This window comes from Furipterus horrens, unplaced genomic scaffold (assembly GCF_987537825.1).
Source record: "Furipterus horrens unplaced genomic scaffold, mFurHor1.1.pri manual_scaffold_10, whole genome shotgun sequence".
NCBI classification, from domain to species: Eukaryota; Metazoa; Chordata; class Mammalia; order Chiroptera; family Furipteridae; genus Furipterus; species Furipterus horrens.
The window spans coordinates 69066667-69094161 of record NW_028327180.1 but is presented as its reverse complement, the minus strand read 5'-3'; the positions used below and the strand labels follow the sequence as shown (position 1 = coordinate 69094161).

General features: G+C 47.1%; 1 protein-coding gene across 1 annotated transcript in view; it reads left to right on the top strand.

The window, feature by feature from the left end:
* SH3RF2 (SH3 domain containing ring finger 2) overlaps window positions 1–25760 on the top strand; it is a 109826-nt gene extending 84066 nt beyond the window's left edge. Inside the window, exons 8-11 of the mRNA XM_090288077.1 lie at window positions 2413–2645; window positions 6350–6699; window positions 9168–9464; window positions 22335–25760. Coding sequence (XP_090144203.1) covers window positions 2413–2645; window positions 6350–6699; window positions 9168–9431 — 847 coding nt within the window. The 3' untranslated portion in view covers window positions 9432–9464; window positions 22335–25760. The remainder of the gene's footprint in view (window positions 1–2412; window positions 2646–6349; window positions 6700–9167; window positions 9465–22334) is intronic.
* Window positions 25761–27495: the final 1735 nt, after the last annotated feature.

Genomic DNA, 27495 nt, shown 5'->3' with positions numbered 1-27495 from the left:
CAAGCTCCCTCTGTGGACTTGGACACCTGAACAAGAGAGGAGAGAATGGGGACCAAGTTGAAGGCCACTCATGGCGGGAACACAAACAGTAGCATCTGACTAGACCCTTCCTGCTTCAGATTCCTCAGCAGCCTCCTTTAGACCTGTTTCCAAGCCTTTCCCACACACTCTGGTCCCCCCATAAATCCCCTTCTGCCCAGTGAGCCAGGATAGTTCTCTTTCTTACAACCCTCTCCTGACACTGGTGCCCTCCTGGTGACTATGGGCCACCACTCATTTTCCTTGAACTTTCTATACAGAACGACATAAAAACTGTCAAGGTCCAACCAAGCTCCTGCCTTACCGGGAGGATACTGCCATCTGGGCAATTCTTAAGGGCTCATGTCACAGGTAGAAAAGGGGACAAAGGGACCTGCACCCTCAAAGCAATAAAGCAAATCAGAGCCCACACGTACATTCCTTATGCTCGAACCAAATGCCTTTCAGTCTTTCCATCTAGAAAACAAGCATCATGATGTCTGCAGGCCTGGGTGTCATGGGGATTAATTAGTATATGTGAGCAAAGTGCTTTTATGTTAAAAGAAAGTGCTAGAGAAGTGCTGAGCTTCTTGCCAGAAGACACAGGGGGACTCCTGTTAGAGGGAGGATTTGGGATTCTGGAGTTTCTGGGAACCAGCTGAGTGCTGGGCTAGAAGAATGAGGTCACACCTCAGTCTGTAAACAGCCATTCACAGACGGGACTGGTGGAATAAAGCTGGCTTGGACCTGGTTAACTGTATTTTTGTCCTGGCCACTGCTGGAAATAGTTCTGGAACCCTCCTTTCCTGTTTTCAACCCATTTTGCCACATCCAGCTCCTTAAAGACTCGGTCCAAAAGACAGGCAGGGGCAGACTCCGTTGTGAGAGCCAGTGCTGGGGTCTCTCCACCACCCAGCCCTCCCCTCCACTGCAGCCTGCGCTCTTCCTGGTGGGCAACCTGCGCCCCTTCACTGACCGCACTGCCAGGGACCAGAGGCAGGTTGGCAGCTAGGGACAAGGTCCCCTTGCTGCCAAGTCCCCTCCAGCTCCTGGCATACCAGACTGCATACCTGTCTTGGGCAGGGTTGGCCACGTTCATTAAATGATGCCTTATTCATCTTTGTACAACACTGGCTGGCTCAATATTAAACTCATGTCAGTTCTTTAAGCAAAAGGAGAAAAATAAGGGGAAATTATCCAAAGGGAAACCTGGAGGCATTGACAGGCAGGAAACCAGGAGGGAGGGCATCTCTGTTCCAGGGGGGCCAAGGGCAAGGTGGTTGTTCCCAGGTAATTAGCTGAGGTTATTTAATCAGCAGAGTGACCGGTGATGGATGGACTGCTTAGTAGGGGCTGTGACACTGGGGTAGGATTGGCACAAGGGCGAGAAAGGCATGTGGAATGGCAGCCATTCCCCATGGGGTTTAGGGACTTGGAGGCTGGGAACAATAGGCAAGGGGCTGCTTGCTGTTTTATAAAACTTCAATACCAGTCTTAAATATCAGATCCCAAGACAGAAGAATTAGTGTCTGTGGAGGCACGTGTAAGGCTTACCCACTGCTTGAGTTTCTTCCAAGCAGGACTCAGGGTTTTCCTTGCTACCAAATGATGAATTCTCTAACTAGACAGAGGGTAGTATAGCTCAGTGGTAAGAGCACAGGTGATGGAGCTCAGTGACAGAGCAGGGAGCCAGCCTGAACCTGGATTCAAAAATCTAATAGTTGCTCAGGCAAGCAACTGTGGATCTCCATTTTTTTAAATCTATAAAATGGCGGCACTAATAGTAACCTACCTCACAAGGCTGTTGTAAAGAACCCATGGGATAATGTGGGCAAAGCACTTGGCCCTTGCCCGGAATACAGTAAGTGCTCATATGTGTTAGCCAGAATGTCATCGGGGCCGAAAGCATCATGGCAGCCACTCAGCAAACATTTATTAATAGCTAGATATGCACAACACATGAGATAAGTCGTATAAAACCTATGCCTTCAAAGAGTTTACAAACTAGTGGAAAAGTCGCTGAGTGAGCAGACTCACCACCGCAAAGCATAGTGAGCACATACAAGACCTTGTGCTCTGAACTCAAGGACTGGAGGGACGTGGGGTGAGGAGCGATCCAAGCTGGAGAGAAAGATGACAAAACTCATGTCTTCTAGTTCCACCAGGGCCTCAGTGTGAGAGCCCTGGCCTTCCCTCCAGCACGTCCAGTTACTAAGGGGTAGGATTGAGGCCTGCTCAGGCAAGCCCATGTGGTTGACGCAAAGCGTATTTACAGGCAGGAAGAGGGTCAGGAACATCTGCTATATGGCTGAGAGCTGATAGTTTTTTTTAAATAGGGCCCTTGACTAACCATTTGCATTCTCTATTTCTTTTGAAAAAAATGTCCACAACCAGAAGGCCATCTAGTTTTCCAGATTCCCGGAACCCCTGTCTCTACACCACATGGATGTTATCGACCTCCTCTGTGTCCTCCCAAGGCAGCATTGCAGAAGGTGATCCCCGACAGAGCCGTTCCTTCAAGTCCGTCTTTGTGCCCACCGCCATCGTCAGCCCCGTGAGGAGCACAGCCAGCCTGGGGACTTCAGGACAGAGCTCTCTTCGGAAAGGGCGGAGCAGCATGAGAAAGAGTAAGTGGTGGCAGAGAGGTACGTGCCTAGAGCTAAGCAATGGGGAATCTGACCCCGGAGTAGACATTCTGTGAAGGGTTATTACGATTCCTAAATACTGAGTTGTTTTATTGGATGAAGTCTGATCCACTCCAAGTCACTGCCCTCTGGTCACTTCAAACACTTATGTTGATTGACTGGGATGATGGCAACCCTGAGCACAGAGCCAAAGTGGATGCTGGCTCTTATTAAGATGGAACAACCAAAGCACTTGCTGGCTCAGTGCCTCTCAAACTATGTTCTGGGGAACCCTCAGAAGTACCAAAAGGGAAGCAAGGATAGTGAGGGAAGAAGGAAGGAAAAGGAGGTTTAAAAGTCAATGCTAAGAGCCCCTCAATCCCACTTTGTTATTTAACTAATGTACACATGAGGTTTTTAAAAAAAGGAATTATATTGTACAAAAGTAAGTCTCTTCATATCCTTAACTTCCAGTCCCAAGTTCTCGTCCATGTACATAAATATTTGGTAATCATACTCATTGCACTGTTCTGCACCTCGCTCTTATTTGTACCTGTATAGCATCCACCTGCACACATGGCAGTAATACAAATCTTTCCTCTTAAAAGCTACATGTTTATCTACATAAGACTCCATTTTCAGGGATTCTTAACGTGTTTGGAACCCATTGTGACACCAACAGCAAGATTTTGTATTTATTTATATGTCTGTCTAGAAGAAGACAATGAGCCAAGCAAAGTAAACTTGATTCATTCTGCAGTCTCTGATTTAAACAGGGCTCTGCTACTTAAAAAAAAAAAAATGATTCCATGCGAAAATGCACTATGACTAGTCAGAGCAAAAGAGTAACATGTGGGACAACATGCCACAGCAAAATGTCCCTAGGAAATTCAGTGCCTTAGCTCCACCCTTTCCCAGTGCTTTCCTCTGATCACCTGCTGGACCTCAGGGCTACTACTCCTGCCTCTCAGTTCCACTGCCCTCCCTCCTTCTCCTTCCAGTACCTGCCTCCACCTTGTCCCTGTCCCCCACCCAAACACGCACACAAAGTAACTGAGCCCACCACAACGGCCGTGGGCAAGTTCTGATCTCTTCAGTCTTCAGTTTTCTCATCTGTGAAGTGGAAATAAAAACAGCACCAACCTCATCAGGGTTATTGTAGGGATTTAATAAAATAATCCACATAAGATTGATGGCACAGTGCCTGGCCCGTTAACAAGCTCTCAAGAAATAATTAGCTATTTTTATAATATTATTATTTTATCAGTAGTGTCACTGCTATTACCACTAAGCAGATCTTTTTTTTTCTTTTTAATCCATACCAGAGGACATGTTTATTGATTTTAGAGAGAGAGGAATGGAAGGAGTGAGACAGGGGGGTGAAAAAACATCTATGTGAAAGAGAAATTTTGATTGATTACCTCCTGTATGCACCCTGACTGTGGACCGAACCTGTAATCTAGGCATGTGCCCTAACCAGGAATCAAACCTGTCACCTTTCAGCTTACTAACTGATGTTCCAGCCAACTGAGCCACAGAAGCCAGGGCTAAGCAGATCATCTTTGCTCCATCCAGGGCATGAGCTCACTGAGATTCTGCCTAGACCACTTGTGAACATGAGCACTACATCCCATTAGCCGGGGCTCCCATTTTCTTTCACAGGCTCACTCCCCATCTTTGTGTACATCTTGATTACCCTGGAACTCTGACTGTTTGCATTGTATGCACCTGTGTAATAAGAAAGCATTATGGCTCTTGGAAACTAGGAACCAGCACAATGAATAGATAAGGCATAAAACCAATTTTCACACGTTTCTAGGCGCCTGAGGCCATGTCTGCCCAGTGCTGCTCTGACTTTCCCAAATCCCAGAGGCTTTCACTCCTCTTCCCAAGGTGAGGCTGGTCAAGCTATCCATCTCCCCAAAACGACAAGAAATGACAGCTGAATTGACTGCTTGAACCTCACAGAGCTGACAGTGAAAAAATAAATGTCTACATGGAAAGGTCAGGCTTGTAAATTGTGGCTGGCTGACTCGCAGGGGGTCGGCTGTGTGTACTGAGCATCTGCTTGTCATGCTCACATCCAGCTGGCCGAAGAGTCACAACACAGAACATGGCCTTGGCACGAGCCCCCGGTGCCAGACACAAATGACTGATTCACACATGGGTCCAGAGAGTGTCACAAAGGACTAACCTCTCTGACTGGATGCCCCAGGTGGCTCTCTAATGCTGAGGACCCTTTGGAAACAATGACCATTGCTTCTCAAGGGTGCCTCTCCCACCTTTCTCCCCCCAGAGTGCAGTGAACTCCTGATTATTCCCCAAATACCACAGGACATATTCCCAACAGACGGGGACCCCCTGTCTCCAGAGGATCTGACGGGAAGGAATGGCTTCCTTTTACTGAGGGGGACTGTCTCTCTTAACAAAAAAGAAGAAAAAGAGCTTAGGGAAGGAGCAAAACCAAACTCCTGGACCTTACCTTTTTAGGGTATGCTATCCTCTACCCACAAATAATGCCATTTAACAAACATGTGTCATTTATTCAGTCCCAGGCACTGTCCTCACACTTTGCATACATCATAAAATGTGATCCTCACACCAGCCCTAGGAGGTGCTGTTATCAGCTTCAGTTACAAATGAAGGGACTGAGGTGCAGGGAGGTGAGGAGACCGACTTGTCCCAGGCTCCCTGGAAGTAGATCTGATTCCGGAGCCTGCTCCGTGGGGCTTTGCAAGGCTCGTCCACACACAACTCTCACTTGGGAGGAACCTTTCCAAACTGGTTCCCATCTAGTGTCACATCTGCCTAGCACACACTCTCACTTTTTTAAAAATCTCCACTCAAGGATATGTTTGTTTGTTTTTTAATTGATGAGAGAGAGAAAGAGAGAGAGAGAGAGAAACATTAATGTGAGAGAGAAACATCTATTGATTGCCTCCCACATGTACCCTGACCCAGGATCAAACCCACAACCTAGGTGTGTGCCCTGACTGGGAATCAAACCTGCAACCTTTTGGTTTATGGGATGATGCTTGAACCAATTGAGCCACCCAGCCAGGATACACACAAACACACACACACACACACACACACACTTTTAATATCCCATTCCCCCTTCATTCCTAAGTCCCCCAAGTAAACACGATTCCATCACCATATATCTAAAGCTTTTGTTAGAATTTTCTTCTGGTAGCTGCTCGGAGTCCTCTCCCCTCCTCTTCTCCCTCTCTCCCTCCCTCTTATGTCTCTCAGTTAAGGCTCTCTTGTGTTTCTCAGTTTCTCTTGTCTGTTTCTTTCATTTTCTGTCTTTTGTTTCCTCTTTGGGCTGCGTGCGTCTCTGTCTGCTCTGCACTGCGAAGCCGCCTCTAGGTCTGTCTCCTTCACTATCCTTCTTAGAGGTCCGGAGGGAGAGAGGAGCGTGTGTGCGCATGTGTGTGAGAGAGAGAGCAAATGGAAGTAAGACACCTTCCGACACCTGCCCCCCACCATTCACCCAGCCAGTTACTTGCTGCCAGCATCAGCAAACAGCACTAAAGAAAGAACCAGGTCACCTTTGAAGGGCCCCTAGAGAATGTGCGTGCAGTCAGATTGAGAAAGCACTTCACTATTCTGGGACATCAGGACATGCTGCTGACCCAGCCCCACCCCAGCCTGCTGCCGACACCCCCTCCCTGGTGCTGATAGCTCTGTCGTGTGACTCCCAGATGGATCCCTGCAGAGACCCGTCCAGTCAGGGATCCCCACCCTTGTGGTGGGGTCCCTCAGACGCAGCCCCACCATGGTTGTACGGCCTCAGCAGTTCCAGCTCCACCAGCCACAGATGGTCCCCTCCTCACCCCTGGCGGAGATGGGACCCAAGCCAGCTCCCACGGGCGAGCCCACCCTCACGTGCGTCAGCAGGGGCAGCGACACCAGGATCCACTCAGCAGCCAGCTCCGTCATAATGGAAAGCAAGGATGTCCCCGTCAAGAGTGAGCCTCCACCCAAACCGCCCGCCTCCGCCCCACCATCGATCCTGGTGAAACCAGAGAACTCCAGAAATGGCAGCGAAAAGGTAGGAGGGAGGTGACCTTAGGGAGGGCAGGACTCTTTAGAGCTCTACCATGACCCGAGGGCCAGCTCCTGAGATTTTAGTTTTAGTGGACAAGGAATCAAAATTCCAGCCTCAGTGACCCTCACACACAACTCCCGTCCACATCCTCCCGTCCTCGCTATATGTGTTACCCAGTCTCCTCTTAGGTTTCCCGGATATTTTACACACACTTCTTTTGAGGTCCAAGGTGGCATAGAAGTAAACTGGCTTTGCCATCAGACAAATCTGGATTTGAATTTCAGCTCTGCTGCTTGCTAGCTGGTGACTGGCCAAAACACTTCCCCTTTCTCAGACGATTTTTTTTCTTCTTTTGCCTAATCTGGAAAATGGTGGTAAGAATAACACAGCCTCACAGGATCGCACTGGCATTTAGGTGAGGTCAGAGGTGCACAGCACTTACAGAGGGTTCGATGCATAACTGTTCAGGGTATAGAAGAGGCCACTGAGACACAGAGAATTTAAGTGACATATGAAGGTGACAGTGAATTATGCCAACTCCAACAACCGTCACACTGTGACCTCTGTGCAGAGGTCAGATGTGTTAACTTCTGCTTCAGGCCTTTTCCCAGCAGTAGACTTACAAGATGTTGTAAAATGATTATGTTCTCAGTGATACCCTTGAAGCAGGAGGGATGGGGGCTGGAGGAGGTGACATTAAGACATTAGGTGATGCTGTTATCTTTTAGTTCTTGAACATTACATCACCACCACCTCCTCCACCACCAGCACCACCAGCACCACCCAGTCCCCCTTAAACGGAGAGGCGACGTGGTTTCCTTCTCCGTTACACGCTTATACTGAATGCTAATAACCAGGCAGGCATGTGAGTACTTCACACGTTCTATCTCATTTAATCCTCACAACAACCCTCTGAAGGAGGCATGATTATCATCCTCATTTTAAAATGAGGAGGCAGAGGTTTTAGGAGTCAAAGTACATTACCCAACGGCACCGGCCAACGCACACAGTGTCTAGAGTAAAATCCAAATCTAACACGAAAACTCATGCTCTTGAAGCTCAGCTGTAAGCTTGTAGGAAAAGGCATTTGGAAAAAGTCAGAGTGGACTGATATAAACGTCAGGAGTTTTCTTTTTCTGAATTATAGTTTTCAAACATTTTAACATTTTTCAGGCCCCAGTTGCCATTAGAGCCAGCCTTTAAACTGCACGTGTTCAGTGAGTGCCCAGACCTCTGCTACATGTGGAGAAGGTCCAAGGGTGAAGAAACGTGGGTTCTCAGTGGGGGGCACCAGGATCAAAGGTCACGGAAAAGAGAGTCATTCTTAAGCAGCCCCGCAGCACTTTGCTGAGCCCTGAGAGAGGGATTGAGCAAAGCCCAGAGCTGGGGGCACAGGGCAGGGAGATGACAGGCTAGGACAGGCGGGAGGAAGGAGAGCAGAGGCGTGTGCAGTGGGAACACTTACCTCCCGTAGAAAGAGAGAGCTGCCAATCACACCCGGCCAGTTGTTGCCGAAATGCAGCCTAGGCCCAGTGTGCCAGATCTCTGATTTTTTTTTTTTTAATCTTTACCTGAGGATATGTTTTTTGTTGGCATTTTTTTAAAGGAGAGGAATGGAGAGAGAAAAACACATCAGTGTAAGAGAGAAACATTGATCGGTTGCCTCCCGTACTCGCCCTGACAGGGCATCAATCCTGCAACCTAGACATGTGCCCTGACCAGAATCAAACCCAAAGCCTTTTGGTGTACAAGCCGATGCTCCAACCAACTGAGCCACTTGGCCAGGGCCAGATCTCTGATTTTTTTCTTAAGAGGCATATAAAAAGCTGATTTCAACACGTAATCTCCCAATTTTTATGTGTTGGCAATTAAAACTCTCCAACATTCCGCAGACTAAGTTCAGCCTCAGGTGTCCAGTTTGCGAGCTCTGCTCTGAGGACCTGTCAGGCCTTTCTGAAAGCTCTGCATGGACTCAGCAGGGGGGCCTCAGGGAGCCTAGCCTTGAGGTAGGCCTTCACAAGAGACAGAGAGGAGAAAAGGTGAACTTCTATTTTCTAGAATAGGTCCTTTAGCCTCATTTGCTCAGGTAGGCCTACCAGATTTCTCCTAGATAACTGCTATCATTCTTCAGTTCTCAATTTACCATAAATAGCTCTGCCTCTAGGAAGCCTCCCCTGACTACCTCGCTTTCAGCCTCAATTCCATGCTCTTCTGCACCTGGCATCTATACTTCCCCCTTCATGGCACTTATTACAATTGTCTTTTTATCAAGGACAGTTTGGTTCACTCTTGGATTTGCAGCTCCTAACAGAGTGCCTGACGCAAAGGAGACACACGTATTTCCTGAATGAACATGTTCCTGAGGCTTTTGAGTAGGGACCTGTGTGGAGAAACAGCATGAACCAGGTCCCAGGGGACAGTGGCATGCCTGCCACATCAACTGTGTCCCTTTGCTCTTGTTTCCCTTGCAGCAAGTCAAAACTGTGAGATTCCAGAATTACAGCCCTCCTCCCAGCAAACACAGCGCCTCCGGAAAGCCTGAACAGCCAGCCACCCCTAAGGGAGCCCAGCCAGAAGCCACCTCCCTGGGCTCAGAGATGACCAACCTGTTCGCCCACCGCAGCGGCTGCCATTCGGGACAGCAGACAGACCCCCGGAGGAAGTCAACTTTCAGCAAGACCATGACCCCAGTGTCCACTGCCTCAGCCACACAGACCGTGTTTCCCAGCAAATGAGTCTACAGGTGGCTTTTCCTAGACTCCAAAGAGGTGAATTGCATTTAAATACAGTCTGCCTCCACTAAGGGTGTGCTGCCATTCTTTGGGTACTCGAGCCTGGGTCCTTGTTCTGCCCACTTTATCTGCCGGAAAGGGAAGGTAGGAGCAGGGATTCCTGCCCTGGGTGGGAGGAGAGACGGGGTGGCCCTCCAAAATAATGACCCAATGCAGCAAGGCCCACTGCTCGGACCAAGGAGTGGGAGACCATCCTGCTCACCCTGCTCCCAGCCTGGAACATGCGGCCTCTTGTCCTGTGTTCTGTGTAGAATTTCTGTGATGTCCTGAAAGGGGCTTCATCCAGGGGTGTCCCCATGGGGGGAATGTTGGCTTTGCTCCTTTGACCTCATCACTATGTTCTCAACAAGCATTAGAACGGCTCCACCACCTTCTGGGGCTCTGTACAGTGGCCACCAGTAGCCGCCTTAACTTGTCCCCTCCCAAGAGTCACAATCCTGGCGGTTGAGGGAGACTTTCTGGGAAGGATGTGAGATGCATGCTTTGAACACCCTGCAGCCTTCTGCAACCAAAGGCCTTGCTCCAGACAGGAAGGTTAGAGAGAAAGCGGACTAACAAGCGTGAAAAGATCATCACACTTTCAGTTTCGGTCCGTTCTCCCACATTAAATTTTACATGAGAGAGAAGCAGGAGACACGGAGCTGCGGGGTGGCCCTCTGTGGGGTTATGGACAGTTCACCTGGCTTGGGAGTCTGACTTCCCCAAGAAAACACAGCATGCTGCAAAATAACTTGTAAGGCGATTGGGTTTAGCTAGATCCTCTGTTTGCATTGCAATGTTCTTTCCTTTCTCTGCCTTCTTCTCGTTTGGGGCAGACTAGCTGTTTCTCTGATGGAAGGATAAGGCAGCAGCATCAGTGAGAAGGTGCCAGCCCACAGCTGGGGTGGGGCCACCTGTCAGAGGAAAGCTGCCCTCCAAGGGACTGGGCAAAGGAGGCTGGAGAGGGAAAGGAGGAGGAGGAGAGGGAAGGTGGGGAAAATACTGGAGAGACAGACAGACAACAGGGAGTTGATGAGAGAGAAAGAGAAGGATTGGGGGAAAAAAGTGTCAGGAAAGAAGATCAAAGAGGAGTTGGCCTTGACATTCCCGACAGGAGGGGAAAGGAGGGCAGAGTCTGCACAGAGAGGGGACCCCACTGGGAAGGGGCTGAAATGAGTGGGCCCACCCAGCCAGGGCTTCGTAGACAGGGGTGAGAGGGCATCCCAGTGTGCTGAGGCGATGCTGTAAGACAACCCGTTCCTACTCATTAAACTTAACTGTTGTGATCTCACATTCACCGCATGCCCATCCATGTGGGCACGTCAATGCATACATGCCATTTAAAAAGGCAGGTCTGATTAGAACGTTCCCCTTCTTCTTGAAGAATTTCCAGTTCTTCAAAACCCCGGGATAAAGACATATTTATTTTACATACCCACCCACACAGTTGACAAAGTGAATCACCCACAGACTTTTCCAGGCCTTAATAAGACAGAAACAAAACCACAACCCTGCCAAGGAATAGCACACTTATGTCAGACCTTTGTCTGACCCATGTCCATGCCACAAAATCGACATGCCCGATTCCACGGCTCATTGGGCTGAGTAATCCACATGGAGAGATGGGGAAGAGTCACGGGGATATGGAGACAGGGTATGATTTGTCAAAGCATGAGTTTCTGTGCCTCATCTTTACCCAGAAAAAGCACCCCTGATGAGCTCGGCAACCCACCCTACACCCACAGCGGCAGGTCTATGACAGTAGCAATGCATACAGTTCATTTTTAACTGTTGGGCTGAGGAGCAGGTTGTTTGGGTGTGATGAGCTGCAATCCATGCTTTCCAGATGAAACAGAATATTCTTCCCATTGTCCGCTACCTCTATAGTTACCTCTCCGAGAGCTATAAACAACTCCCAAGGCGGGCCACCCCAACTCCGTCTAAGCTCTTCACCAGTGTCCAGCATCAAACCAAATCCCATCTCTATGGAGTCTTATGGGGATTTGAAAGGGGCAGGAGAGTATTATTTCCAAGTAGAAGTTGAATTCACTGATACCTCCAGTCATTTATCCTACCAGCATGTTTCAGACGTTGCCTGCGCACCAGGCACTGCAGTGATTTCCACCATAACTTTATAAGGCAGGCATAATTGTCCCCATTATAGAGCTGAGTATACTGAGGCCTGAGTAACCACAGAGGGTGGCAGAGTGGGTCTGATAGCTGCCCACACCCCTGAGTTCAAGCTCTCTTACTTCAAAGCCCAACTTGGGGACTATGCTGTAGGCACCCAGGGTGCTGACGCCAAACTGGGGGAGTCGGCCCAGTGCTGTAGTTACAAATGGAAACCCTGCTGCGCACAGACTGGGTGCAAGTCCTCGTGTACCCTCTACTGGCCGTGCGATGTTGGGCCACTTGCTTAACCTCTCTGAGCCTTTCTTTCTTAAATAGAAAGGGTAGTAGTGCCAACCTCATTGGGCTATTGTGAGGGTTAACAGATGATGTTATGAGGTGACTTAAACTTGCTGGCATAGAGCAAACGCCTAACAAAGGTTAAATGTGAATATTTTAAGGAAGCGAGCCATTGAAATTCCAGGTGAGAAAGTAAAATAAGGGCACACCCAGGGCTGTGGATGTTAAAAGGAGACCAGTGTAGCCTAGGTGTGGCAGTCACAGCACAATCTAAGCTGAGTCCTGTAGGACAATTAAGAGTCAGGTAGAGAAAGAGGTGGGAGAAAGTGTGTCCCAAGCCAGGGAGGAGCATTTGGCAATTGGGTTTAAATGGAGCAATCCAGGCAAACTCTCTTAGACTTAAAGGAATCCGCTCCTTTGTGGAACATCCCAGGGACCCCAGGAGGAACTGCAGCACCTCACATGTGAAGCCAAATATACCCCCCAGCTAAGACTCAGAGCCCCAGGAAGGGTGCCCCTTTGCCCTATGATCAGACCTGGCACCTCAGTGCTCAGAAAGCTGCAGAGGGCAAGCTCTGATGGGGACGGCGGGGGGACCTCTGAGATGTGAAGGCAGGCACAACCAGCTGAGGGCAGACTGAGGTCCACACCTGAGGAAATGGATTCCTTAAGTAGCACCAAGACCCTCACTTGGGGCTTGTCTCCTTCTCTCCTCCTTGCATGGGACAAGCTACACCTCCTCTACACTTCACCATCCTGTAGACGGGGCTTTTGGAGACGGAAGTTTAAAGCGATGCCCTACCTGTGACTCTGCAAGATGCAGGATATAATAGGTGGCTCCCCGACTTCCAGCTTCTCTCAGAAATTCAGAAGGCCTGTTCACACTAGGCCTGCAGGTCAGGGTCAAGGCTGCTTCAGTTCAATGGATGTGCCAGGGCTTCGCTCAGTCACGTGACCTGCACCCGCATTGGGCACGTCCCCCTTGAGACCGTGTGCTGGATTTCATCTCTCAGTCATCCTAAACCCCTTGAAAGTTAGAGCTGGATTGTACAGATCAGTTTATCCAGGTCTCCCACCTCAGGAGCATAGTGGGCCTCACCTGGGCCCTAGAGAGTGTCATTCAGTAGTTTTGCTGTGGGAACCAGGCATCTGTGTTTTCAACAAGCTCCCCAGTGATTCTCCTATAACAGGGTTAACACTCTGCAGGAGTATGGCCACACTGGCTGTTAATATACTAAAATGGGCCCGTAGTGATAGGTAAATAGTGGTTGCTCTGAGTTCCCCAAGACCCGTTCCCACTCCTGCACCCTGGCCCCTCCTCCAAACCTTCCCCATCACTCTACCATCCTATAATTCAGGGGCTAAGGCCAGATGCAGCTGAGACCTCAGGCAATAAAGCCCTTCTTCCTTCTGATTGGCTAGTACCTATACCATACAGGTTAAATATCTTGACTGTTACCCTATTATAAAGAATAAGGCCCAGAGGGTCACTCAGAGGCTGAGAACAGTGCTACCAAGCCCAGCACTCTTCCAAACTCCCAACCTGCCATTGTCCAGCCCTCGACAATCACCTTCAATAGGCCCTTGGCTCAGGAAAGGAGTTAACTTGGAGGGTGGGTAGTTTTCTGTTAGCCAGTCTACCTCTTCCAGCTGACACTTCCACAGCCATAAGCCATGTCCTTCAGCCTCCCAGCTCCTCTGACATCGGTTTGGCAGGTATAGGAGTCATTTGTTTCAATGAGATGAGCAGGCATCCATCCTCACCCTCTCACGAACCTCCATCCGCACAGGCCATTCCCACAGCCTCTGGCCTCCAGCCATGGGAAGAGAGCAGCTGTGGGCAGGCAGCATCGCCAAGGCCCACCGAGTCTCTCCAGGTGGGAGCAAGTGCTTAGCAAGCCAGGCTCTCCCGGGGCCAGCAGCTGCTGTCACTGATGCTTCTCCTGTTTATATTTGGGAATAAAGACCCCAGTTCTTCCTTTGGCTAAGAGAAGGAGGGTGTGCATTTCCAGCAACCCCTCAGGTGACCATGAAAGATAGTCACTTAGGGAATATGTTTGGCAGGCAGGACCAAACCAAAGCAGTTAGTTCCAAATATCCTTGCAGCAGGTTGGAGTCATTGAGAATCAATCTCACCAGGACGTTTGCTTGAAATAGAGCAATGTTAAATGATCAAGCCATCTGTTTGCCAGATCATAGTGTTGTGTCCTAGACCAGAACAGAAACAAAATGTTCCCAGGAAGCCCTTCTGCCCACCGGCCTATACTTTGACAAATAGAATGCTGCAAGAGGTGGGATCAAAGGTGACGGGGGTGGGGGGGGGGTGCAGGAATGTTACACATCCAGTCCATCCATCCTTCCATCCATCCCACAACAGCCATCCATCGCCCATGCTGGACCAGGCTTTGAGAGGCAATGGGGGTACAGTGGCTAACAGGACAGGTAAAATACATACGGACCTCAACAAGTGTGGCTTCTCATTAACTTTTTCTGCACTTAAGGATCCCTTTCTGCTTTTTGCCCTTTTTAAATTAAATATTTTGTATATATTTATATAATTATATAGGATCATAAAACAAACAACTGTACACCTACCACCTACCTTTTTTTTTTTTAAGATTTTATTTATTTTATTTTTAGAGAAAGAGGGAGAGAAACATCAATGTGCGGTTGCCTCTCATGTTCCCCCAACCGGGAACCTGCCCTGCAACCCAGGCATGTGCCGTGACTGGGAATCAAACTAGCGACCCTTTGGTTTGCAGGCCAATGCTCAAGCCACTGAGCCACACCAGTCAGGGCCACCTAGCTTTTTTAAAAATAACAATTATCAATACCATTGAAGCCTGCTGTGTGCTTCTCATCCTTTCTATCCCTCCTCTCCACTTTCCTCCCAACCACCGTCCTAAACTCCATACTTATAAATTTCCCACATGGATACCATATGGGATCTTCAGTGTGGATCAGAGTAGACTTGGGACACACTAGTCAAAGCACCTGAGGCCTTAGATACCCACCTGAATACCTGAACTCCCATCTGGCTCCCATCACGGGGACTCTGAGCCTTTGGTTCATTGCTGGGACTTGAGATTTTGCTGCACCAGTATGTCTGGTTTCGAGAAGTTCTAGTTTAGAGGGATTTTTACAAGAATTCTACCAAGCACAACTGTTTTTGGAAGATCTTGCTGCTCCTGAATAGAGAATGTGGGCTGGGGCTGTGCCCAGAGTGTTTGAGTACAGGGCGTTCCGGGCAGCTCTCCTCTGAGCCTTGCCTGGCACCTCTTGGTAGCTGATTGCAGAAATCATAAGCAACTCCTCAGAATCTGCAACTAAAACAGCTCTTGCTGCTGTTGCTGCTGCTGCTTGTGCTGCTGACCAGTTCTCATAAGAACATTGTGAAGTATGCAGGGAAAAATCTCTTTTTGTCCCCAGACTACAGGTCAAAAAACTGAGACCGAGAAGGTTTCAGTGCCTTGCTTAGGGTCACATGAGTAGTTTGAGCTGGGAGGGAGACTTTAAAAAAAGTTATCTCTAACCCTTCATTCAGCAATAATTGCCATCGTTGGCTGACTACCTACTATGCACCAAGCACTTTACACACATTATGCCATCAAATAGTACCCAACCCAGTGAGGGGAGGTACTGCTGTTATCCCATTATAGAATGATAATTAAGGCAGAGGTCAAGTGACCTGTCCAAGGCAACAAGGACTAGAACCCAGGACTCTAAGCCCAAACTTTAATCTTATATTAGCATGTCCCTCTTCTCTCTCTCTTTTTTTTAAGATTTTAATGCATTAATTATTTTTAGAGAGAGGGGAAAGAAAGGAGAAAGAGAGAAATGTCAATGTGTGGTTGCCTCTCATGTGCCCCCCAACTGGGAACATGGCCTGAAACCCAGGCATGTGCCCAGACTGGGAATCAAACCCGCAACCCTTTGGTTTGCAAGCTGGCATTTAATCCACTGAGCCACACCAGCCAAGGCCAAAGGCAACTATAAACATATAACATGGTTGAGTTGGAAAGAACAGACAAAATGGGCGTGTAATGCTGAGGTCATGGGCAAGAAGATGGAGATGGGATGGGGAGGGGGTTAGCTCAGAGGGTCAAGCCCTCCAGAAAATCAACAAGGCTCTTGAAGCAGAGATGGGACGGCAGGTAACAGTGTTCTATACAGAGAAATCCAAAAAGCAAATCTACCCCTGCTGCCAGGGCAGCGAGACACAGCCAAGCAAACTGAAAAAGAACCGAAGTTTATACTGTGGTTCTGGATCATTGATGTCAAAACACAATGATCATTTTGCATTTCCTAGCTCTCGCCCTCTTCATGAGTTCACTTCTGGTTTTGCCTGTCCTCACTCTAAATGATACAGAGCAGAAGGGGATACGATTTCCAAAATGACCCTGACTTTCATCCTCTCTGTGGAAACAAGAAGTCTCAAGAGCTGACATTTCCCAGTGTTCCATACTGGTATTGATCCAAAGTTCAAAGGCAATTGCTTTGGGGGGTAAATACATACCCACAAATGCAAGCTAATTATGCAAATAGGGTCACTGCTGGATGGACAAGGGCTTCAGCTTGGTACGGACTAAAAGGAAGCCAGCCAAGACCCAGGGAAAATTGCAAAAGGCATCTGCAAAGGCCATTTTGTGTATCCTCAGCTAATGCCTTTAGAATCAGTGCTAGCGTGACCAATTGGCTTGATTAAGGCCATTTGCAATGTCAGAGTTTGACTGCTATAGTTTGTGTCCTGGAGGCTAAAGCATCCTAATGTCCTTCCCATGAAAACAACAACTCCTTGGACCATCCAGGAGAATGGCAAGAGTTATTTTCATTCAAGAGACCCTCACAAATAAGCAAAAGCAAGCTTGATTCAAAATATAAGGAGGGAATGAAAATGCCTGGAGGACCGAAGAGGAATTCAAATAAAGATCACCTTCAAAGCTCTATACCCAGACTCGTACCCACTCCAGGCCCCCAGTTCCTTGGGGAGAGATGTTTTACCTCTCTGTCAAGAAGAGCTAGAGAACCGCATTGCATGAACAGGACATGTCAGTCACAACTCGAGAGACAGCAACCAGCTTTCATGATGAGGAACAGAGCAGTCAGTCAAGGGGTGACACTGTTTGGAAGGGAAGGCTAATTTTAGATATTAGAACCACGTTTCCAAAAACTCCATTTGCACATTCTAGTTATGAGCTGAATTCTTTTTTAAGCTTAAGTTGTTTTTAGATGTTGGCAAATTTGAGAGCTTAGTCCTAAATTGTGGAGACCTCCAACAGAGGACTAGATTTGAAAGCCCAAGTCAACCAGGATTCAGGTGGTAGTTCAGTTCTCAACCCACCAGAGGTTTACAAGATATGGAGAAGCAACATAATAGCTAGGATAATGGGGTTTGGAACCCAGTCATTTGGAATTTTTTCTCAGCTTTGTCACTGGCTATATTTCCCTTGGCAAATGACTAAAGAAACTTGGAAAAGCCACAACATCTCCCTAAACCTGTTTTCAGTGAAATGGGGATCAGTATCTCCACCTCAAAGGTGGAGGATTAAACGAGATCATGCATGTACAGCTCTGATTATGGTACTGGGGGCATTGCCATGTTCAATGAGTGGTAACTATTACCAATAAACAAATGTGGAGATAATTCAAAAATAGTGCAATAAAGAACTAGGAAGCAGAAGTGAGAGAGCAGAAAACAAGGAGGTTTCGGTTCTCAGGAGAGCTTCACTGAGGAGAAAAAGGTTCTGAAAGATGATAGGTAGCACAGAGAAATGTTATGTGGAGAGAAAAGCACCTGGGTTCTGAAACCTCATGTCTGTAAGTTCAAATCCTGGCCCCACCACTTGGCTGTGCGACCTTGGACCGAGTTAACCTTTCTGAAACTTTCTTTCCTCATGTGAAGAATGGAAACAATAATAGGCACTTCATAGCGGTGTTGGGAAGATCAAGGGAGATGGGTAGACCAGATGTCCATGAGCAGAAGAGACCCTAAAAGTGGTTGGTGTTGGAAGAGGAGTTTGTAGGCATGACAAAGGCTGGAACACAGATGAGCAAGGGAAATACTAACTATAAGACCAGAATCTTAGTAGCTGCCACTCATTAGATGTGTACTAAGTGCCAAGTACTGAGAGGGACAGGTACAGGGTGGTCAAGAGCACAGTGCATCAGGTGACCAAATTCTTCCCTGTGTCACCATGGGCAGGTCATTTAACCTCCCCAACTTTTAGTTCCCTTGCTTGTAAAATGCAGGTACTCATTATATTTTCCTTGAGTGCTTTGGTGGGGGTTGAATGAGATCATGTTTATAAAATCATTAACACAATGCCCAGCATATAGAAAATGTTCTGCAAGCTAATTATCATTATTATTTTCATGCATTTTCTCCTTTGATCATCACAATAACCATATTATTTAAGTGTTATTGTCCCCTATTTATAGATCAAGCAGCCAAGGTTCAGAGAACTGATCATTTGTCTAAGTTCACAGTGAGGAAGCGGTGGGGTCAGCTCTGGAATCGCAGCTTCTTTGTGCTCCTCACCTTTCAGACGAGCTGGTAAATGGCACCAGGGTTGAGGCAATCTGGCAGTTACTGTTAAATGCATCTTTTGCCATAACCCTCATCTGTCTTTCCTACTCTGGTAGTCCCCACCATGGCCTCACCTCCTCACCTGCTGAAGATTTCAGGTGTAGGGTTCTCTGCGGCTCTGAATGCAGCCAATGAGCACCTTGTTGCTTCCCCTCTTGGGGACTTGGAGCTTCACAAAGTTGGCACCGGGGTTTATGAAATGCCTGTTCTGATGTGCAAATAGGTCTGACACAGACAGGCTTCCAGCTGGCTGGTGACTTCAATAACAACCCCTCCTCCTTGGTGCCAATTAACAGAAATTATATGTCCCTGGCACACTTTGTAATTCAGAAAATGCATGTGCTGATTAGTCAAACCGCTGCTGGACATGTCATTACGACCAAGGGGCTCCTGGCCAACATCCTACCTCTCACTCCATCTCCATTTAAAGTCACAGAATGTTCTCTTGCTGGGTAGAAATCAATGTCACCTCATTCATTTTCATTTCACAAATATTGATTGAGCATATACTGTGTGCCAGGTTTTGTTCCATGCAGTTGGGGTACCTCAGTGAACAATGCAAGTAAGGTCCCTGCCTTTGTGAAGGAGGGGAAATGGTAAACAATTAAACACAGAGAATTATCTCTATGTGACAGATGTTATAAAGGAAACAAGGTGATGGGACAGGGAATGGCTGAGAGGTATTAGCTACATTAGGTAGGGTCTCCAGGAAAGGTTTCTCCAAGGAGGTGACATTGGAACTGAGATTTGAAAACTAAGAAGGAACCATATATACAGTGTGGCAAGGTGAACAGGAACAAGCTCAACATGTCAAGGAAATTCATTTATTAATCAAAGTTTTTAATCATAAAATAAATACGTGTTGAATGAATACGTGTCGCTGCCAGTAAGGCCCTCCATGAGAAGGTTGAACATGTGGATGATGCCGTCAGCACTTCTCTCCACCCCCATTCCCCATTCTGAAACAAGGGGCCTGGCTCAGGCGCTGGCTTGCCAGGGCTGCAGGAGCTGAGGAACTCGCCTTCTTCCAAAGGAACTGGCCCTCGTGGCTCTTCGAAGCAGTGAACATAGCCAGCCAAAAGCAATCTGTCATTTTATCAGCAGTCAAAATGATTGTTTGGAATTGTATCGACAAGACATGAAATGCCATCTCATTTGTTATTATTAGGATATATTTATTCAATTTCCACACCACTTATTCATTCAAAAATACTTATTAGCTGTTAGTTATGAGTCTCTTTCCCCATCCCACACTCTCTCCTCCTCCTCCTCCTCCTCTTTGTTCTCACTCCATCCTGCCTCCCCCTCCTCCCCCCACCTTTCTCTGGCACAGAACTTAAGTTTTCCAGGCTATAGAATTGGAACCCTTCAATTGTATTTCAAGTGTGACTCATTGTGTGACTTGGGGCAAGTCACTTCACCTCTCTGAGTCTCAATTTTCTCATCTAGAACATGGGAGTTAAAAATAAAAGCCACCCCACAACTACAATATAAAGTAAATATTGAGCTATCATTATCCTCACTTTGTAGGTTAGGATGTAAAATTTTAAGAACTCAATTCAAGAAACTGAAACTTAGATTTTGAAGACAAAAGACACTCCAGTAATGAGTATGACAATGAGCCACTTGGATAATCTGTGTCCACCTGGAGGGTTTTCCATTGAGATAACCAAGAAGCAGGATCAGAATAAATAGCCTCCAAGATATCTCTTAATTCACAATAAGACTTGTGAGCCAACAATTATAGACTCCTGCTATGTGCCACACACTGTTCTATGAGCTTTACTTATATTGACTGATTTTAAAATCTCACCACAACCGTACAGAGTCAATATTGTTACTATCCTCATATTACAGAGAGGGAAGCTAAGACCTAGAGTGATTACATCATTTCCTCAGGGTCACACAGCTAAGAATTAGGGTTTGGGGATAAAATCAGGCAATCTGACTCAAGTCTGCACTGCTAATCGGCTGCCACCTCATTTAAGATGGGATGCAGAGCTTTCTTGCAGACATCAGAGTTTTCTATTTCAAATGAACTTGTCTTCTGAGTGCTCAGTAAACAAAGAGTTATTACCTGCCCAATCCTAAAGCCCCTGGCCGGTAGACAGAGCACTGACAAGACCTGCTGCCCAGCACTGCACAATGCCAGCCATAGGTAAATTCACACCTCCTGCCACTGGTGGGATTTTCAGGTGCCCATTAAAAAGTCACTCAACCTTAGAGCTGACGTTCTTTCTACATCATTTAGCACAACCTAAAAGGTCAGATTCATGTGCAGCCAGCCTTCCTGTGGCAGTTACTTCCTTATTACTTCCCTGCCTCTGCACTCACTCTCTGAAATGCTACATCCCAATAAATCTAGTTAAAAGAGCAAACAAACTGCATGCTACTCCCTTGGGATCCAGATGCAGTAATCTTAAATAACCTTGCCTTCTGTCTCCAAGGGACATTATGCCAGCCGCTAATGCCAGGCCTGATCCGCAGTTCAAAGCTGCCACTTCTGGGACCATTGCGATATTAACAGGCTGACCCTTCTCCAAAGGCATGTACCCAGCATCAGCGCTGGCACCAGCTTGGACACAGGGAAGAGAAGCAGGCTACGTCTAACACAGGCGCCTTCCCTTTTGAAAACTAAAAGTCGCCAGTAGCAGATGAAACTCCTGCCCGCGTTCGGTGGTATTCAGTGAAGACAGCAGAGCGCCAAACCCTGTGTGACTCCTTGACGTGAGGGTGGGGGGACACAGAAGGCAATCCTGCCAATCACAGAGTCTGTGTCCGTGCCTGCTTCTCCCGCTGATTATAAAGCAGCCACCTGGCGCCTCCGCCAGCTCTCGCTTGCTGTTGGCTGGTGGGACATGGTAGCAAATGAGTCAGTGCTGTGTGGCATTTGCAGGCTCTGAGAGTTCAGAGAAGCTCAGTTTTGATTCCAAATGTGGCTGCCTGCTTGAAAGCTCATGCTCCCCCAGTACACCCTGTTTCTGGAGCCATGGATCACAGTGCTGCCTTTGGAGACCCAGGTTCGGGTGAGACTCCCCAAATGGATGTCTCCCGGCCAAAAATGAGGCTGTGATCATCATATAAGTTTCCCCAAAAAGAAAACTGGCCTGTTAAATCAGCAAGAGCCCTTTGGTGAGAAAAGAAATCAGGCTTCAGATGAAAGAAATTGGGCAGAAGATGGAAAACTCCCTCTCCTACTTATTTCCTGTTTTACTAGGTTTTCATGGGAACTTACTTGTGGACAAACTTTTAGGCTGGGTCTTTTAGAAGGCAAGTCTTTCTAAATGTTATTGAACCAATTTCCCACCATTCTTTCAGGTTTCTCTGTCCCCCTTCAGCATGATCAGGTGGGGCTTTATTTACACTCAGAAGGGCCAAGAGCCAAGCACTAGCAGCAAAGTCAGAGGGAGCAGCCAGCTCCTGTGATGCCCATTCAAAGCGCCTGCCCTAAGGTGGATATGTGCACCCGAGGTGCCGGCCGCACCTGCTGTGACCATGCTCAGCCTCAGGAAAAGGGGTCAGGGGCTGGGCAGGGAGGGGAGGACATTGATTACATATTGGGGGTGGGAGGGTGATAGAAATGCAAGTTGGGTTTGGTAATCAAAATAGAATATTTGAGACCTCAGAGAAATCCTGGTGGCGTGTGGGTTTTAACTATTTTTTATTTCTGAAAGAATTTCAGACTTATAAAAATGTTGCTAAGATAGTACAAAGAAGTCCTGTATACCCTTCAGCTAGGTTCCCTAGATATGAACAGTTTACTGTTTTGATTCTCTCTCTCTTAAATAGGCATATAAGAATTCTAAAGAACTGTAGACTTCCCAGGATGCATTCACACACAAGAGATTCTGAAATCTTTTTCCCCTTCACAGACCCTGCCTTGGTAGTCTTCCCAGGAGGATCTAGCAACAACTGGGATGCTGACGAGCACAAGTGGTCTGATTGGATGGAACCTGCTCGATGGACAGTTTGTGGACCATGTGATATTGCTTGGACATCGGGAACGGCACATGAATACCAATAGGCTGACCTCCAAGACAGAAGGGTAATAGGAGAAAGAACAAACATTTCTCCACCCACATTATCAATGGGTGGTGGGCCAGGAGAGCAAGTGTGTCATGTGCTGTTTCAGCTTAGTTTGTTCTGTTGTCAAAGCCAAACTTGATCTTGCCAATTTCTTTCACCTTGGCACCTAATTGACTCATGAATGACTGGACACCAAATGCCTGTCAGCCCTGCGACTGGCCTCTCTCTACAGCTCAGATTCAGAGCAGTGTAGGAGAGAGCAGGAAGTGCTCTGAGGTGCTCAAGCCAGATGGGCCAATGCTTCTTTTGTGTCCCTGTCCTTCGCCCCCACCCCCACCTGACTCCTGGCCGAGCATCCTGCATCTCTCTGCCACATCCTCATTCTTTTCCATTGCAGTTCCATTCTGTCTCCTCCCACCCCACACCAACACCTTCAGGTCCAGAGGGCTTCTGTGAGAACATCTTGGTCAAGGAAACAAGGACTTGGTACCTAAAGAATCTCAGATAAGAAAAATCCATGAGATGCCACAGACTGCAATCCTTTCAGAATGGCCATTTCAGGTCTAAAGATAAAAAAAAAAAATGCATTCTTTTCTGTTCAGAAATAAGTCATCTTAAAGGACAAGTCATCAGAAGATAGTCTACCCCTGGTTTTAAGAAACTGTATAACTTTAAATGATCTGTGCTCACACAGATAAATGCAACTCATGAATACCCTGAGACTCTTTGAACCATACATTTTCATCCTCTCCATTAACTTAAGACATCCATAAGAATGTCATTTTCAAAAGCACATGCTGCCCTGATTACCAAAGACAGTGACAAGAATGCAGCATCATTTGGATATGCTACTTGTTTTCAAGTTCAGGATCATAATTTGGCACTGAAGCACCCTCAGGCTTTCGTCAGGCCTGCTTATAAGCAGCAGCAACCATCAGCCAAACCTTGAGCACAGTAAGAACTGCACTTTGTGGTTACAGACATGTTTTTTTCCTACGTGAAGCCAGAACCCATCTCTTCATGGGATGAGTAGCTTGGACTTCTTAGCCGCAATCCTCTCTTGGTTAACCTTAGGGGAACGCGATAATAAGCAACAAGAAGCCCCAAGTGGTGCGTGAGAAAGCAGGAGGTACGAGGAGACCACAGAAAGGATAATTCAGTGATGCCATCTTCTCACACGTGGTCAGTGACGGTCCTGCCAATTGTCAGCCATCCCTTTTCTTAGAACCGCTGGGACTAAAATGTTGGTCCCATTTCTCTGGGATGAATTGAGGTTTGGTTGGCTCCTTGTTAGTCTCAGCAGCAATGAGTATAGAGATGCTGCCTTCAGATTCTGGAATCTACTTGTTGCTACCATGAGGCCTTACAACCCACCTATAAATAGGTTTCAATGACTTCATTTTCCAGGGTAAAGTCACTGAATGTCAGGGGTGGAAGGAATTGTATTCTAATTGGTGACATACACACAGGTTAAGTAAAGGCCAGCTGTCCACACAAAAGCAAGTTCCATAAACTGGGGGAAACAGCGTAACCTCTAATGTCCAGAAGCCACTAGACCGCACCGGCTGACCGCAGCCTCGTTGTCAAGGCCTCTCACTCCGGCTTCCCTCTCACACTGGCTTCTCCTCTCGTATTCAGAGCAACTGGAAAGCACTGCTCTGAATTTTCACACTTGCTGGTTTTTAACTGAGAAATGTCCAGGGTTTATGGTAGAAGGTTTTGTGGAGAGTTGGCTTTTCCTCTGAACCTGCTTAACCAACCAACCAAATATTTTCTTAAAAACACAAAAAGAAGACTCTGAATTCTTTCCAGCCAAACCCAGAAGGTTAAGAAAAGCTCCCTCGTTTCCTAAAGCTTTCTTCTCTGGACGGTCAGTTCTAGCACATAGCTTCTAAGCGGTCATGAATCCAGAAGTGGTGATGGTGGTGGAGGTGGCGGAGGCGGTGGGGAGGAGGGCGAAGATGAAGTATGATGATTAGAGGGAGGTCAGCCCAGATGTTTGCCCCAGAATAATGTGCTAACCATGAAGTCTGAGTTTTATCTTCTGGGATTGTTGCTTCTTATTACTACATGTTGGGGTGGCGTGGGGAGGGTGTGGTTTAGGGGAGAAAAAGAGGAAAGAGAAAATGACAGGGGAGAAAAATTCCCTCCTCCATGGAAATATAAGCAGAAAAGCTAGACTCTTCTTGTATCTCTGCTTTTTTTTTTTAAGTACAGTGTTTTTAATAGACCAAAAGAGAACCTTTGTGAGGAAATACGTGTGTGAATAATGTTTATAAAGAGTATAATATGTTAGACGTTCTGGACTATTGTATAAATAAACCTTAGATATATAAAATATATAAACATATAAAAATTCATTTTGTAGGGTAGTAAACACTTAAGGACTTCCAAACTTTTCGTATCTTTGTTCCAAAAAATAGAGAGTCCCAGGCCTGGCAGCTTATTTCTTAGTATGTGCCACTGTAAAGCCAAGAAGTGTGGTGGGGTTTTCATTTATTTGATTTCTGGTTTTGTAATTTGTCATTTGTATGAATTACTTTGCAATGTCTGTTGCACATACGTTGGTCTTGTTTACCTGCATGGGGTCACAAGAGATCCTTTTCACACTTTGCATCTTGGAAAACCAAACGAAACCTTCTAGTGAAAAGAAAAACACACAGAACATGCCTTCGCTCTTGGGTACTTCTCAGAGTGGGGCCACTGATGGCTTGTTGTAAGTCTGAGCTGTCTCTCACTTAAACATTTGGTGTTGAATATCTTTTCTCCTGGGAAGGAGGCACATCCTTGAGTTAAGTCCCTTTTAGTCTTGGGCTTGACATGTTCTAGAGGAGACCTGAAGTCATGACCCTGAACCACCTAGCTTTGGGACCACTCCCCAGCGTCAGATTCCAAAGAACTGTCCATGTGCTAATTCTCTGTTTCATGTTGATGCGTGATAGACTCAATGCTTTCAAAGCCCAGAGTGCTCCTTGTGTGGGTGTGTGCCTCTAATGAAGTGTTCAGTTTGCTCTTCACCACCCAGGCTGATCAGAAGAAGGAAAGGGGGAGAAGGTGGGTGGCTCCCTTGCTGGAGATGTCCACTCGCACCTCTTACATCACCAGGGACAACAGGCCAGAAACTGGTTCGTGAAATACCATCTGCTCTCCACGCAGGGAGGGGTCTGAGTCTCCTCTGCCAAAAATGCGTGTTGTTCCCGGCTGTAAGCTTGTGAAGCCCAGTATGTGCTTTAGTAGGAAACAATAAAACAGGTTTATTTTCACTTAACAAAGCTGTCCTTCGGGTCTGGTTTTTTTTTTTTTTTTTTTTTTTTTTTTGGTCACTGGCTCGGAAAGGGGAATACTTCATCATAGATTAAACATCATTTTCCCAAAGAGCTTTGGTTCCTGGCAGCTGTTCTGGACACGCCAAAGGGAGGAAGAGAGCAATCATTTTGTCAGAGGGGAACTGCTTAGCTTTGGTGGGGATGGCTGGCAGCAGGGAGGGCCGAGTGACAGGCACCCAACCAGGCTGAGTCCCTCCATTGAGCAAACCCCAGTCTGTACAACCAAGGACCCAAGAAGGCCTCCTGGCCAGAAGTCTTATTTGCTTGCTTAGCACAGAGGTTAGGAGCATTGCCTCAAGACCCGGACTGCCTGTCACTTACCAGCTGTGTGGCCTTGGGCAACTCACTTAACTTCTCTGTGGCTCAGGTTCCTTTTCTGGAAAATGAAGATGTAATAGCACCTACCGGAGGGATGTTAAGGATTAAATGTCTTAAAATGAGGAGAGTGCTTTGAACAGTGCTTGGCACATCTGAGTATTCAAGAGAATTAGTGTTTTACCACCACAATATTTGCCATATCCCCCAACCACCGTATTTTTTTATTAAATGTATGTGACACTGGTTAATAAAATTCTAGGTTTTAAGTGTACATTCTATGATACATCCTACATTACATTTTTATTTACTTCATATTCTTTCTTTAATTCACTTCATTTTCATTTAAACTTTAATTAAAAACTTTATATCTCAACTGTAGTTGGAAAACCAGTGTAATGTGCCATGACTACCAGGCAGCAGTAGAATAGCTCACACCCCCTGAGTCCTTCCTACCTGCAGCCACTGTGCTAAGAGTCTTGACTGTTAAGAGTCCTCACAGCCCTGTGAGGTTAGAACTATCACTTTACAGACGAGAAAACGGAGGCACAGAGAGATTAGCAAATTTTTCTATAGTTACACCATTAGTATATCCAGCAGACAGTTTCGCTTCAGAAGTCAGGCTCCTCGGCGCTGTTCTGGGGAGCTGCCATAACAGACACCAGAGGATTCTATTCACCCAATAGTTGCGGGTGTACTAGGTTCCCAGGGCCGCTATAACAAAGTACCACAAATAGAAACATTTCCTCACTGTTCTGGAGGCTAGAAGTCCAAAATCAACATGTTGGCAGGGCCTGCTTTCTCCACAACCTGGCCTCTTCCAGCTTCTGGTAGCCCCAGGCCGTCCCTGGCTGGTGGCAGCATCACAAGACTCTCTGCCAGGAGGGTCACATGGCTGCATTGGTGTCTCTGTGTCTTTTTCCCTCTTCCTGTAAGGACAGCACCCCACCCTAATAACCTCATCTTAACTTCATTATATCCACAAGACACTATTTCCAGATATGGTCACATTCAGAGATACCAGGAGTGAGGACTTCACCATATCTTTGGGAAGGGGAGGGAAAGAGACACAATTCAACTCAACCCAGAACAGTTGCCTAACTAAAGCTTTGAGCCTGGGGCTGAAGATTTGCAAACTGTAGAAAAGTGTTCCAGCTTAGCATCACACTGAGGCTTTCTGCCCCCTGCAGCCAGGACTCAAGAAGTCAGGATAGTGCTTCTGTATTTCAGTGACATTCAGTGCCCAGTCCAGGTGCTAACTAAAATAACCCCCTCCTGCCCCATCACTGGTGCTTCGGGGAAAGGGACTTGGCATAAGAAAGCCTAGTAACAATTCTCCCAGCTTCCCAAACATCCCTTGGAAAAG